At 46.0% G+C, this 14,692-nt stretch overlaps 2 protein-coding genes across 7 annotated transcripts in view; one reads left to right on the forward strand and one right to left on the reverse strand.

Moving 5' to 3' along the window:
* Nucleotides 1–4,802, reverse strand: part of Larp6 (La ribonucleoprotein 6, translational regulator) — a 34,492-nt gene extending 29,690 nt beyond the window's left edge. The window contains exon 1 of one of the 3 annotated variants that reach the window (XM_004855551.3): nucleotides 4,600–4,802. In XM_004855551.3, the coding sequence (XP_004855608.2) occupies nucleotides 4,600–4,802 (203 nt within the window). The remainder of the gene's footprint in view (nucleotides 1–4,599) is intronic. The other 2 variants (XM_004855552.3, XM_021236991.2) reach the window with 2 other exon arrangements.
* Nucleotides 4,709–14,692, forward strand: part of Lrrc49 (leucine rich repeat containing 49) — a 166,428-nt gene continuing 156,444 nt past the window's right edge. Inside the window, exons 1-5 of one of the 4 annotated variants that reach the window (XM_087199201.1) lie at nucleotides 4,709–4,840; nucleotides 6,623–6,727; nucleotides 10,374–11,284; nucleotides 12,252–12,385; nucleotides 13,008–13,133. The gene's annotated coding sequence lies outside the window, so the exon portion shown is untranslated. Of the gene's footprint in view, nucleotides 4,841–6,415; nucleotides 6,728–10,373; nucleotides 11,285–12,251; nucleotides 12,386–13,007; nucleotides 13,134–14,692 lie in introns of those variants that run through there. The other 3 variants (XM_087199199.1, XM_087199200.1, XM_087199203.1) reach the window with 3 other exon arrangements.

Genomic DNA, 14,692 nt, shown 5'->3' on the forward strand with positions numbered 1-14,692 from the left:
TGGAAGAAATTGAATTCGACCACTGGGGCATTTGGTGTGACTCTTACACCAGCTGCTGTCTTTGAAAATTGGTAATTAAATGGAAGTAATGATTTCTTCTTGCCTCTTTAGAAGAAACCCTTCATTCGTCTAGATGGTAAGGCAAAGCTCTCTTTTATAGTAGAATGCTAGCCAATAAATGTACAGAGAATGAGAAAATTAGAAAATTGCCAACTTGCAGTCCTCAGCGAAGAGACTGACTCTGGTAAGGACATCAAAGGATGCCAAAGCCATGAGGTCAAAGGTCACTGGTGAAAGAAGACCAGATACTCTGGAACAGTGGTGGTGAACCTACAGCACACATGCTGCAATGGGCCGTTTGTATCACTGAAAGCTCTAAAACGTTCACCATTGCTGTCCTAGAAGAATGGAAACATCGCCTAGAAACATACAACCTACCAAGACGGAATTGTGAAGAAACAGAAAATCTAAACAGGCTAATAGTAAATAGGAAGATTGAATTAGGAATGAAAAATCTTCCATCAAAGAAAAGTCCAGGGCCTAACTGCTTCACTGCTGAATTCTACTAAACATTTAAAGAACAATAAATACTAATCCTCAAATTCTTCCAAAAAATTGAAGAGGAAGGAATACTTCCAAATTCACTCTGTGAAGCCAATATCACCTTAGTATTAAAACCAGACAAGGGCACTAGCAGAAAAAAAAGTTACAGACCAATGTTCTTGATGTGCATGGATGCAAAACTCCTTGGCAAAATATTAGCAAGCTGGATTCAACAGCATACTAAAAAGATCATAAGCTAGGCATGATGGCATGTACCAATGTACCAATAGTCCCAGGTACCAGGGAGGCAGAGGCAGGAAGATCACTCGAACCCAGGAGTTTGGAGTTAGCCTGGGCAACACAGTGGGGCTAGATAGATAGACAGACAGACAGACAGATAGAGATAGATTAATATTCAATCACCATGATCAAGTGAAATTTATTCCTAGATGCAAGGATAGTTGATATGTATCTACATATGTAGATCAATAAATATGATGCACCACATTGACAGAATGAAAGGCAAGAACTCCACAAATAACTTGTTTGCTGCAAAAGGAAAGATATCCCTGTAGGATGGAGAAATCTCCTTTACCAAGTAGTCAAAATTAGCATCACTAATGGCAGGTTGTCTCCCATGGTGCAACACGTGATACAACATAAAGTTCAAGGCGTGGCCTATGAAAGTGCTCTTGCTACAACGTTCAATCTGAATTGAATCAAGTTCTCAGCTGTGACTTTCACTTTACAGGAAGCACATGGTACAGAGGAACAAGTTCAGTGAAACCATAAGAACATTATCAGACCAGTCCAAAAAGTGAACATTCAATAAGACATCGGGCTTCATATGTCCAAAATAGGGGGGAAAAAAAAGAAGAAGAAGTGGGAATGGTCTAGAGCTTTTAGAGCTTTCAGTGACATCAACAGCCTGCTGCAGCATGCGTGCCATACATTTGCCACCACTGATCTAGACTAAAAGTGTCTAGAGAGACAGGCAAATGTCTCAACCTAGATTAACGGAGTTCTGGCTTGACAGTAAAAAGAAACCACTGTGAAAGACAACAGGGAGAAACTGGAACACGGAAATGGACCATTAGGTCATCTTACTGTCCTAGGGATTATATTGGGGAAATACTGTTAAAATTTTTAGCTGAAATAGTAGTGTCATGGTTATAGGGAATGTCTTTCTTTTCTTTTTTTCTTTTTTGTGGTACTGGGGATTGAACTCAGGACCTTGTGCTTTCGAGGCAGGTGCCGGAACCACTGAGCTAAATCCCCAGCCCTTTTTTTTTTTTTTTAAATTTTTTAAGACAGGTTTCCGCTACACAGTTCAGGCTGGCCTTGAAATCACTATGTAGCCCAGGCTGGCTTTGGATTCATGGTGATCCTCCTTGGCTCAGCCTCCAGAGTGCTGGAATTACAGGCATGTGCCACCACACCCAGCTGGGAATGTCATTATTAAGAATTACAAGATGAAGTATTTGGGGTGCAAGTCTTGTATAAACATATTTTCAAATGGCTCTGGGGAAACCCTACACATTATATATCATCAAACCAATATGGCAAAATAATAAGTGATACATCTGGATGGGGAGAGTAGGAATGCTCACAGTCCTGAGTTTTCACACTTTCTTTTATGTTAAAAAGGTAAGAATAAAAGGAAAGGCTTTTTAAATGAGTGCAATGTGGGGAGAAGACGGATGAACATTTAGAAGTGATAAAGATTTTTCCTTAGTGTTCATGTATTCCTTGTTGCCCTAGAGTAAGCCAGGTATTGGTTGAGGTACTACAGACAGGGACAGGATGACAACAGTGCAGTGCCTGCAGGCTCTTACTTTCCAGTGGAGGAGGCCATATGGTTTCACCATGAGGAAACAAGTGTGATGAGAGATATGCAGCCACTCAGTGGATGTTCACAGGGCACCTACCACGCTGGGTGCTGAAGACACAATGAAAACAAGGCCAACGGTCCCTGAATCCATAATGCTCCTGTTCCTGAGAGGTAGACAGAGCTATGGAATTGCAGTCACGATAAGTGCTAGTCTAGGACATAAATTGCAACAGCGACATAGAGGAGAGGAAACAAGTGTCGTTCAGCAAGGGGGCAGAAGGTGGTGGGAAGCCTCAGCGAAGTCTAAGAGCTGACTTCTCAGAACTCAATCAATCAGTCAGGGGTAGAGAGGTGGAAGAGTGAGGCAAGTAGACCCCAGACAGCCCAGGGCTCAGGGAAGTAAGTGGGGATGGGACTTCAGGAGCCTGAGATAAGATGGGCAGGAAGGAGCCCATAGGCTCAAGATGGTGTAGGTGGGTGCGACTTGTTAACAAGCTAACTTAGGAATCTGGGCTTTCTCCTGTAGGCGTGGGGAGCCGGCAACATTCACACAGGCTGGTGGCTGCTGCCCCTTTGCTGGGCCCAAAAGGAGCAGAGTTTATCCCGTTCTTGGCCGCATCCCCTCATGTCCTGTATGCCTGCCTGCTGGGCTCTGCACCTGCTCTACCTTGGAGAGCCCCAGGGAGACTCTGGGGTCAACTCCATGCCAGTGGGCACCAGGGTGCACTTCAGATTCAGTGCTCTGGGAGCCTCAAGCCGCTGAGTCTGGGACAGAAGAGAGGCGGGTCCAAGGGGCGAGGCAAGAGGCCCAAAGGTTTCTCCTAGATCTCCACAGAGCATCTTTCCAACGTCAATACGAGGTTTCATCACAGCTAATTTAATCCCCAAGAAAGAGCTTTTTGCCACGGCCACAGGCAAGTAAAGTCAGAAGGATAAACCACGCCAATCTACATGATGTCTGAAGTTACTTGACTCTGTGGACACCTTCTCAAGCCTAGGTCAGTGACAACAGGCTCGTCCTTTTTATCCTGTCCATACTGAGCACAGAGCCGCGTGAATCAGGCTTTTCAGGGTATGTGGTGCTGAGAGAGCCACAGCATCACACCCTTACTTGCCTGAGCTGTGGGGACAGACTTCTCCATTAGCTGCCTCTGTGGTCTGCCCTGAATCTCTGGGCTCCTAAATCCAGACCCTTTTACTGAGATTCAGTTAAAAGGCTTGACTCTGGCCCTAGTATCCTCATAACCCAGAATTCCATACTCTCGCGATGAAGTAGATACCTGCCTGTCAGGGGACAATCCTTCAGGGCCTTAACAGCTGAAATCTGGTGCACAGAAGTCTCAGGAGTAGAGGGCTCTTACTAAATGCACCTTGGCATTCCCTAGAATTTGCAAGTTCTGCATTGCCCTACTCCCCTTGAATGGATACTGCATACCATTGGCTTCTTTATAGCAGGAACAAAACCACAGTCCTGAAGGGCCTGGGCATTTGGGACACAGCCTAAGGTGTCTGGCTGAGGACAAATTCAGGACCCAGAGGCAAGTATGGCAGGTGCCATAGCAGCTCCAGGCCACCCATCAACCAGGCACCCACGTCAGGCAGCAAATAAAGATGCACGCACCTCCAGGAAGAGTATGTGAAGCTAGGAATTTCCGAAGGGGTGGGTAAAGCAGCCAGCCCTCCACTCATCTCAAACCAGGCCAAGAGAGCGCTTCACATGAAATCACACCTCCGGGAAGCCCAGATCAGCAAGGGTCAGCTGGGCCTGGCCTGCTCCTACCCAGAATGACAGCGAAGCCATCTAGACCCATAAGCAGACAGGGCGATTATGGCACGGAGGGCTCCATGGGGACCCTTCTGCATAAGTAGATGGCCCAGTCTCAGGCGGGGCTGGGATGAGCTCTGGGGGGATATTTGGGTTACCTAAAGGAGGAGGCGTCTCCTCCAGAAGAGAGTGTGGCTGTCGAGGATGCCCCATGCAGTTCTTCCTCCTGAATCCCAGGCACCCCCAAATTCAGGCCCCTCAGGTCCCCGCTGCCACCCGCCCCGGCTCCTTGTCCGGCCCCCAAGCCTCGGGCTGGGACACTGACTGCCACCCCGGACTCTGGGACAGCCTGGGCTGCTCCCTGGGGCCGGGATGCACTGGATGCCCCTGCCCGTGGAGTCGTCGTGAATTGTCACCGCCCCCCCCGCCCCACCCCACCCCCTCCCAGGCCCACGCCTACCTGTACCCGCGGCTCAGCTCCTCCTCGCTGGCGCTGCCCCAGCCGGGGCTGAGGAACCGGGCCGGGTTCCCTGCGCCCCGCGTCTCTCCCCCACCCTCCTCATCCTCCAACTCCTCCGCGTCCTCGGCCTCCTGGATGGCGACGCGGATCTGCACGGTGGCCTCGGGCCCGGGCACGGCCTCCTCCTCGCCCGGCTGGGCCATGGCGGGGAGGAGACTGCGGCACCACCGGGTCCCGAGCCGTAAGGCCCGGCCTGCGGGGTGGCGACTGCGACCGAGGCTACGACGGGGCGGGGGCGGCGCAAGCGTGGCCCCGGGGGAGGGACGGGGGGGGGGGTCGCGTGGACCCGCCCCGCGCGCTGGCACCGCCCCGAGGCGAGGAGCGAAGAGCGCAGCCCCGGAGGGCGGGAGGGGCCGGAGGGCGGGAGGGGCGACCCAGCCAAGTCAGGCCTGTCCCGGAGCGAGCGCGCTAGAGCACGCAGTCCCCGCACCCAGGGACACTTCCCACCCCTCTCCCCAGGGACACTTCCCACCCCTCTCCCGCGGCTGCCTGAGCGGGGTGGGACGCGCGCGTCTGACTGCCAGGCCTGGGCTTCACTCTGGGAACGGCAGACACAGGCGTCAGCCTAAGGGTTTCTATGATTCTTGTGTGTCTCCCTCACTGACCTGCCTGCCGAGACGAGAGAAAACCTCCGTTGTTTTTAGCATAACCACACTAGATTGCGCTTCTTTACGGAGTCAGGGACTTGGCCCCTGCCATGCCCGACGCCAGAGGTTCTCAAAATGTGTGGGGGGGGGGGGCGGGTTGCTGCAGCCTAGGCTAGGAATGTGTTAGAAATGCAAATTCCCAGGCCCACCCAGACCTACTGGGTCCGGATCTGTGATTCAGAAGTTTGGGTTTTAACAAGGCCTTGAGGTGATGCTGAATTTCCTTAAATTTGAAAACCACTGTCGCATAGAGGCCACTTTCACACAGGACACACTCAATTTTGTCCAGGGAATAAAAGGTGCTATTGAGATGCTAGCATGTTCTAGACCCCTGCTACCGTTTCACAGTGACCTGTAGACTGAATTCCATCTCAGCTCTCCAGGTATGGTCCAGAAACTACCTACAGGGGCACAGAAGTGAATACGGGTTGAATCTAATTTCATGAAACCCTTAATTTAGGGCCTCAAACATAATTTAGCGTGTCATTTTGCCACACTAGGACACCAGAAGAGTGGACTCTCTCATTCATACACACGCACGCGTGCGCGCGCACACACACAAGGAAAACAGCCTTTTAAAGGGCAGTGTCCTGATTAAAGGACTTCACACACAGGCCTTTGGGGTCTGGGCTGGGGCCAGCAGAGACGTAAGGGTCCAACAAGAAAAACCCTGCCTCCCTGCCTTTTAAATCAGTGCTGGAGTTGGAACCCAGGCAAGGCACGTGCTGTACCCTTGAGCCACTGAGCTATACCCCAGCCTCATAGACCTCTCTTAAGGTTTCACAGGAATCTATGTCCCTCCCTTTGTCAGATCCTTTTGCTGAAAGTCCTAGAATAAGAGAAGGAAGAGACCCTCCCTGACTGCAGCTGATGTTTCAGCACCAGAACAGCTCACAGCCCAGGGGCTGAGCTACTGAGAATAGGGAGAGTCCCTAGACCCAGTCGGTGGGCGTGGTAGCCCTCACCTGTAATCCTAGTACTTGGGAGGTGGAGGCAGGAGGATCACTGTGAGTTTCGAGGCTGGCCTGGGCTACATAGTGAGTGCAAGGCCAGCCTGAACTACATGAACTACATAGTGCGATCCTGTCTCAAAAAAAAAAAAAAAAAAAAAAAGAGCCTCACCTCTGGGGACTTCTTTGAAAATATAGATGCTAAAAATAGTGTGAGAACTGAGAGTTTCTAGGTGAATCGGATCTGCAGAAATCTTTTATTTAGAGTTTTGTGGGGAAAGTTGACTTTACATGTACTTCAACCCAAATATATTGGCCTATTCTGTTTCTGATATTTATTTCTGACTCTCCACAAAACGATTTCAGATCTAGAAAAGATATCAGACACCATCCAGCCCTGAGCTCCTCCTGGAAGGGAATGGGTACACCCAAGAAAATAAGCCTTTTAGCCAAGCTCCTACGAAATCCTAGGTAAGTATGGGGGAGCTTTCTGGGACAGCAATTTTACATGACTATTTGAGAGACAAGCTATATGTATATATTAAAACAACTTGTAATATCTGTGAAATTGAATTCAAACTTGCATGAATTTTTAAAGGCAACTTGACATAAGTTTCTCATGTGTTGCCTGGGAATGGGAAGCACAGAAACCCCCATCTGAATTAGGGGTGGTTTGTGTGAGAAGCAAACTTATAAACACTTGGCAAATAAGGAAAGTGAGTCCTGGGGAGGTTTGCAAGGAAAAGCCTCTTTTGCTTCCCTGGTCCCCCCATATTCTGTCTAGCAGAGAACCTTGCATTGAGAACACTTCTTGAATTAATTCGGTTGGTTCTACCCACACACCCCATCATTTGTGTCAGTGGGGGAGGAAGCAGGACTTCAGAGGGCCCCTTCTGGTTTTCAGCTCCTTCCTCCCCAGAGCCAGGGCACAGAAGGAACCTAGTCCTGCCGGGGTCTGTTTCCAGCAACATGGCAGAGGATCCGCAACACCATTGAAATGATTAGTGAAGTCCCCCTAGTCTCAGCCTGAAACTGGCATCTTTTCCTTTCCTTAGAATCTTTTTTTTTTTGCATCTTAAAAGGGGATGAAGCCTTTTCCTTATTTTCTATGGGTAATACAAAAGCAAATATGTGGCTAAAGTGTCAGGATGAGCTGAAGTTAGGTCGAAGCAAAATCTCAACCCTGGAAGACCTTTGCAGTCATACGTAAAAAGAAGCTGTTCTGGAATCAGTTGAACTTATTTTTTAGTGGTGCCTGCACTAGAGTTGAAAACCTAGGACTTGGAACAAGATGTTTAGTGCGGTAAAGTTGGGACAGGAGCTAGGTGTTGTATAGATGAATTAGGGGGTTATTCATTCAAAGGCCTGATTTTAAATGAAAGGTAAGAAGGCATTTTTATTGACTCATTTCATCCTTTGTGCAAGCATGCACCAATACCAGGCCTTGTGCTATTGTATAAAATGACGAAGACATGATCCCCAAAATACCAGGAGATGAGGGGAGTCTGGAAAAGAGCCTTCAACAGTAAGAATGTATCTACTGCAATAAGTGCTGTAACAGAAATTTGTAGGAGAGGCATAGCCAGTAAAAATATCACCAAAGATGTCTTGAAGCTTACTAGAAAAGCAGAAAATGTAATGGAAAAAACACTTGGAAACAGACCTGTATGCAGACACCAGCCTCACTGCTTCTTAGCTTCATAAGCCCTCTTACCTGTAAAATCTAAGGTTTCTTACCTGTAAATTGGTCTGGGTGATCCTCTCCTGATTTAGCTGGGCAAATAGATCAAATTAGATTGCTTGTGGAAAATGTCTAGCTCAGCACCTGGCTCAGATGGTTGACTTCAATAAGAACTAAATTACTTGACCAGAGGACTGAGGTTTCTTATGAAATTTGCCATCTATATCTACTCTTCCTTGTTTAATAATATCAATTTCCATTTTTAGATGGAAACATGGTCATCTTATTAACAATTATATTTCCCAGCTTGCTTTGCATATAGATATAACCATGTGACTGAATTCTGGCCAATAGGATGTGAACAAAAATGTTTTCAACCACTTCTGGATTGTATTCTGGAAATGCAGATGTGCTCCCTTGCCTTTGTTCCTCTTTCCATTGCCTAGGCAGCCATGCTGGACCCAAGGATGGAAGCCAAATATTAAGAATAGTTGAGCCAAGAAACAAGTCCCAAACTTGTTTTATGGATGATAATATGGAATATTATTTGAGAAAGAAACTCATACTTTGTTTACTCTATTGTATTTTGAGATATCTTTGTTAAAGACACTTAGTTTATATCTTAACTATACCTAATACTAATGCCTAATATTAATACTAAGATTGAATACTATAACATGGAAGTAAGTAGTTTGCAACCTAAGATATAGTAGCTATTCAATAAAGTGATATTCAACTTGAATTTTATAACTTTGACAACTTAAAGATCTATTGTAGGGCAAAATTAGGCAAATTATGTGTTTAAAATGGTGCACGATTCCAAAAGGAATCGAATATGGTCCCTCAGTTAGAATAGGAGCTTGTCTTCTAATAGGGGAGGTAGATTCTCTATGGTTCTTCTAAGAGTAACATTACTAGCATTATCAATGGGATTCCAGTCATTGCTGCAAGTGGCAAAGATGGTGGAAGCTTCTGAATGGCCCTCAGTTACTGTCTCACATTCCCCTACTTTGAGGAGCCCTCCAAAAATCAATGACATCCCAACTTTGGATCCCACCCTTCAAAAATAACACCTGTTATAACACTAATACCTTTCTGGTATATTATCTCACTGAATAAAGAGAGTGTATATAAGCTTTGTTTGCCATTTAAGCCTGTGGAAGGATAGTTAATCAAACTGATGAGGAGTGTAACACATTAAAATCAATGGAGTTTATATGGGGGATTGGGAGGAGGGTTAGTTCCAGGAGAGTGACCAATAATTGCAGGTATAAAGGTAATTGGTTAATATGTCAGAAGTGTAGGTGCTCATTCTTTTGTAGTGGGAAAACCTAAAGGATTTGCACAGAGCCAGATCACATAGAGCAGTGATGGCGAACCTTTTAGAGTCTGAGTGCCCAAACTGCAGCCCAAACCCCACTTATTTATCACCAAGTGCCACCACTGCACTGTTATCCAATGCTCTGCTGCTGGGGCGACACTGGGACAACTTGGCTCATGTGCTGACAGAGAGGGCTCTGTGTGCATGCTGCAGCACATGTGTGACAGGTTCACCACCACTCACATAGAGCAAGAGAGCCAAGTGTCTCCTGTAGTCAGAAGGGCAAGCCCTCCAATCCCTAGAAGTCACATAGTAGCCAAAGCATCTCCCTGATCGAGGTGAGGGTTCTATTGGTTCATGGTTCTCAATGGCCACACATTAGAATCACATAGGAAACTTTCAAAAATTGGATGCCCAGGCTATATACCCCTGCTCAATTAAGTTCTGAGAGTGAGACCAAAGGATCGAGCATCATGACCAGCTTTAAAAGCTCCCAAGATGATTACCACATGCAGCGAAAGTTTAAAACCTTTGTTAAATCTTTCAAGTTCATATATTTGGGCCACTCTCAATAGATCTGAAGAGTCTGGCTACTGGCTCACCTGATCTTCAGGTATAGATAACCTGCACAATTCAAGCCCAGCACCTTCCTGAGAGATTGAGTAATTAAAGATAAATTTCTCAGGTGTACTATGCCACCTTCCTATCCTTCCCTCCAGTATTCTGGTCCAGTGGAAGACAGACAAAAGCTACGGGTCCAGGGGGGATCCCAAACTGTGACCTCTGCTGGCATCCAGATGGGTGTGGCATACATAGGAAATCCATAAGCACATCCAGAAGTCCCTACAGGGAGGGCTGAAGCTCCTCCCAGGAGCATCATCATCCCAGGGCATCAGGAGCCAGGCACCACAAAGCCACTAACAAAGCTTCCACTGTCAGAAAGGATGAGTGATTTGGGGGTCAGATCAGTGTACAACACGTGTTGTTTGCCTATGGGTCCAGGCCCTGCTACTCACCCCTTGTTTACACTCTGTGGTTATATATCTGACTCTCATGGAAAACTATGGGACTGTACGTGATATCTGAAAGTGCTGTTTCCATTTTGCTTTTTACAGACAATGCAAGCAGAAAGAATATGACTTGGAGACTCCACTAGTGGAGCAAACACAGAGGGGGAGGTGTGCTTTCTTACTGTGTAGAACATCACATCACTCTGGCCCCTCTTGTTCCTGTCAGCTGCAGGAGGATCCTGTGGTACCCTGGAGACAGAGCTGAGCCCAGGGAAGTGTCGGCAGTGCTCAGTGGACAGGAAAATGTGTAGCAGGGAGGACTAGGATATAGAGGAAGTCACCAAGTGATGACTACCTAGACTTGAACACCTGAGACTTCCTGTGAGAGGAGCAGGTAGAAAGAGCCTGAAAATCATGAATGACAGACTCGGAAGACTCAATTCCGCCTCATCTGTCATCCCTTCTGCAGCAAAAGCTGAGTGCCTAATCAGTGTGGTTTCTAACTTCTAGCCCAGGGTAAACTCTCTAAAGGTGCTCACGGGCATGGGCACCAGATGGATCAGGGTATTGAGAGGGAAGGAGCAGGATCCGGGAACTCCCATGGGGTGGATGTGGGTTATTTCCTTTGCCCAGAATCCTGTGGTTATCCTTTTGTAGCAATTATTATATTTTGACTATTTAATGCCTATGTTTCCCAATAGATAGTAAACCCCAGGAAGGCAGGGATATGTACATCTTTGTCATTATTGCAATCCCACTGTAGCCTCATAATCCTGGCACATACCAAGTGCTTATTAAATATTATTGAATGAAAAAATGATTGAATGTTTCAGAATGTATCAGTTAAATAAATAATGAGAAATTCAGCATCTATTTTCTGAATATCCAGCTAAGAAATTTTTAAATAGTAAGACTGCAGTCCATTGGTAATCTCCATACCCCTAATCACTGAGCATTATTAGAACCGATTCCTGCATGGAAATCTTAACAGCTGTGCAACTGCCCTCATCTTACAGGTGAGACTGCAAATTTAAATGAACCTTGAGATCAAATTCAGACCTTAGCTAAGTCCTCTAAGTATTCATGCAATTAGGATAAGGGTGGGTGAGGGTAGGGGCTATATGGGGATCTGGAGACACCTTATTGACTAACTGGTCCTGGGTCATATGCCAAGGCCCTAAGGAAATCAATCACACCTTAAATTCTTAAACAGGTAGAAATTAAAATGATAATTTTATTCAGTCCTCATCCCAGCATCCAGATTTGAATCTCTCAGTGTTATTCAATGGTATCTGAGAGGACAAAGAGAAACTGGGAGGTTGAAATTTAGACTAATTCTGGATCTGTATCTCACCTGAACTTCAGGTCAACTCAAGGTCAAGTGTGGCCCTTAGAAGGTTTCTAGGCTGAGGATTTGGAGGCAGACTTGAAGGAGCTATGGGAAGTTGATTATAAAGAATTCAGGTGCTGGGCCGGGGATTTAGCTCAGTGGTTCTGCCGTCTGCCTCGAAAGCGAAAGGACCCGAGTTCGATCCCCATACCAAAAGAAACCCCAAACAAAGCAAAACAAGAATTCAGCTGCTGACTGATCTGAGCTGGAATCTGGAAGGCCCAGCAACCAGGACTGGCAAGGTCCAAGGAGAAGACACCACACATCATTGCTTGTTCTCTCTTTCCTTTCTTCCTCCCTGGGAAGGTCTAGTTGGGACACAAGCTGAGTCATGTAGGCCTGGCTTTGTGGCAAGAATCCTTAGTTCAGATGTTCACCAGAGAGAGAGAGAGAGAGAGAGAGAGGGAGGGAGGGAGGGAGGGAGGAAGGAAGGAAGGGGGAGTTCAGGAACACTATAAAGAAGCACAAGAAGAGTTATAGACAAGAACATTTAGAAAAGAAAAAACATCCTACTGTAAAGGAATATTGAGATGCATGATGAAATTTGTTTCTTTCTGGCATCAACAGAATTATTTTTGTGTCCCTCACACTAGGACAAGGGACCAAGGTACTGAAAAGACACCAAAGTACTGTAAAAGAGATTATGGGAGTGATCATTAATGGAGCAGTTACTGTGTGAGAATGCACAGGACCTCGACAATCCTTGCAGAAGCCTCAAAGCTGTATTGTGAGTAAACCAAGACTCAGCAAAAATAAGGGACTTGCTAAAAGTTATGGCTAGATTGTGGCCCATGAAGAGCATGGAGATTTATTTTTATGCTGTCCAACACCAAATCTACACTTTCTCCACTACACCATACTGAATTTTTCTGGAGTGTCAGTGGGACAAAGGCTTGAAGGGTCTCAGAGTGGGAACGTTATTAAATCCAGGTGCAGAAAAGCGGTCATTTCTGTCATGGTATTTGAAGGGCACTGGAAAGAATATTTTGATCCCCAATTTTCTCTACCACACCTAACTCATTGCCTAAAATCTTGGTGCAGTTGCTTTGAGATCAGCACTGGATTCATGCCTCTCAGAAACATGCTAAATGAGTCCGTCTGATCTAGAGGTGGTGGGGTGTGGAGCTCTGTACTGTCACCTCTATTTTGATGCAACCCAGATGTTCTAGCCTGTCCACTCCTCGGTATCAGCTGTGAACTTGAGAGCATTGTATTTTTCTTTCTCTTTAGCCTGATTGTCCTTTACCCTTGGGGGAAGGGGAGGGGGTGCTAATAGCCTGAAGGGTGGCCAGATTTTGCAATATCCAGCCACAGCTGCTAAAGAAAACTTATATTGTGTTTTCATTCAGCAGGGAAAACATGTTTTGCTCTGCATTCTTGCATAACCCTGAAACATCTGGAGTAACTCAGCTTAAAACTTCCTTTCCAGTGTCACATTTGGGCGGAATGGTATAGAACAATTTTCACCTTGAAATGTAAGTAAGATATAACAGTGTAACAAGTCATTAATACATGTGTTTAGTTGCACACCCAGTAGGGCACCCAGAGCTTATGATTCAAGCCCTCTAAATGCAAACCCATTGCAGTTAGGTTACATCAGCCCGCCAGAGCCCCCCAAAAGGTGTTTGAGTATTACAAAGTGGGGACCTACTGTGGGAGCTCAGAAAGGATGCTTCAATTTTCTCAATTGCTGGTTCTCAAACCTACCTCAAATTGCTGGCCCCCATCTCTAAAGTTTCAAAATTCAGTGAGTCTAAGGTAGAGTCTGGAATTTCCATTTCTAATAAGTTCCCAGTAAGGTTGATGTTGGTGCTCTGGAAACAATATGCTGAGAATTTTGCTTTATTCCCAATATGTTGGGAATTTAGCTTTAAATTTTGTCAACCTAAGTGAGGAATCAGATTGGCAAAAACTGCATGCAGTAGCAATGTCCAGTTTCATGCTTTGCTTTGCTTTTCTAAATGGATAGGAGTTGGTGCCAAAATGAAATGACCACACTTAATCAATGTTGATGAGAGTACACTTTATACACTTTCTGAACAAAAATGGCAATAAATAGACATGTGTAAGAACATATATAGTAAATCCCAAATACAGATACTGTCTTAGTTACTTTTCTCTCATCGATGAGACAAAATACCAGACACCCACAGTTAAAGGGGGAAAGGTTTATTTAGCTCATTTTGTAGAGTTTTCAGTCCATAGTTGACTGGCTCCAAGGCAGGGTGGCATGGCTGATAGGCATTGCAGAGGAAAAACAGTTCATGATAGGCAGAAGGTAGCAAAGCAAGCAAGAGAGGGACCGTAGCAGCTTCGTTCTGCCCCTTTTTTACCCTATCTAAGCTACCAGGATTAGGGTGGTATCAAACCAATCAGTAGACTGATTTATTAATCACACACCTTTAATCCCAACATCACATACTCTAGATTCATCCACCTCTGAAAAAGCCCAACCTATGACCACATGAGGCTTTGGGAGACATCTAGACACAAACCATATCATTCTGCTTCTGCCCCCCCACCAAAGACTCATATACATTATGCAAAAGGAATTTTAGTCCATCTCTAAGAGTTTCCAAGTCCTAACAGCTTCAGCATTGCTGAAAAGTCCAACTCCAAAGTCTCTTCTGAGATTTAAGGCAAATTCTTAGCTGTGAGCCTCTGTACAAATGAAAAGAAAGTTAAACCCTTCAATGTACAATGGCACAAGGTTAACTATTCCAAAAGGTAAAAGAGGGCCAGTGATTTAGCTCAGTGGCACTGTGCCTGCCTTGCAAGCTCAAGGTCCTGAGTTCGATCCCCAGTACCGAAACAAAACAAAACAAAAGGTCCAAAGAGGGGGATGGAAAGGAATGGAAACAAAGCAAGTCCAAAATCCAGCAGGGCAAACATTAAGTCCCGTCATTCCATGTCTAGCATCCCTGGAAATCTGTGGCAAGTTGTGAACTCCAAAGGGCTTGGGTGGCTCTACCCTTATAGCACTGCTGGTGCTTGTAGCTCCCATGGCTTCGTTCTTGGGCTGGCTCTGCTCCCT

This window comes from Heterocephalus glaber, unplaced genomic scaffold, assembly GCF_053883595.1.
Source record: "Heterocephalus glaber isolate CG9 unplaced genomic scaffold, H.glaber_assembly_v1.0 deba00001689, whole genome shotgun sequence".
Lineage (NCBI taxonomy): Eukaryota > Metazoa > Chordata > Mammalia > Rodentia > Bathyergidae > Heterocephalus > Heterocephalus glaber.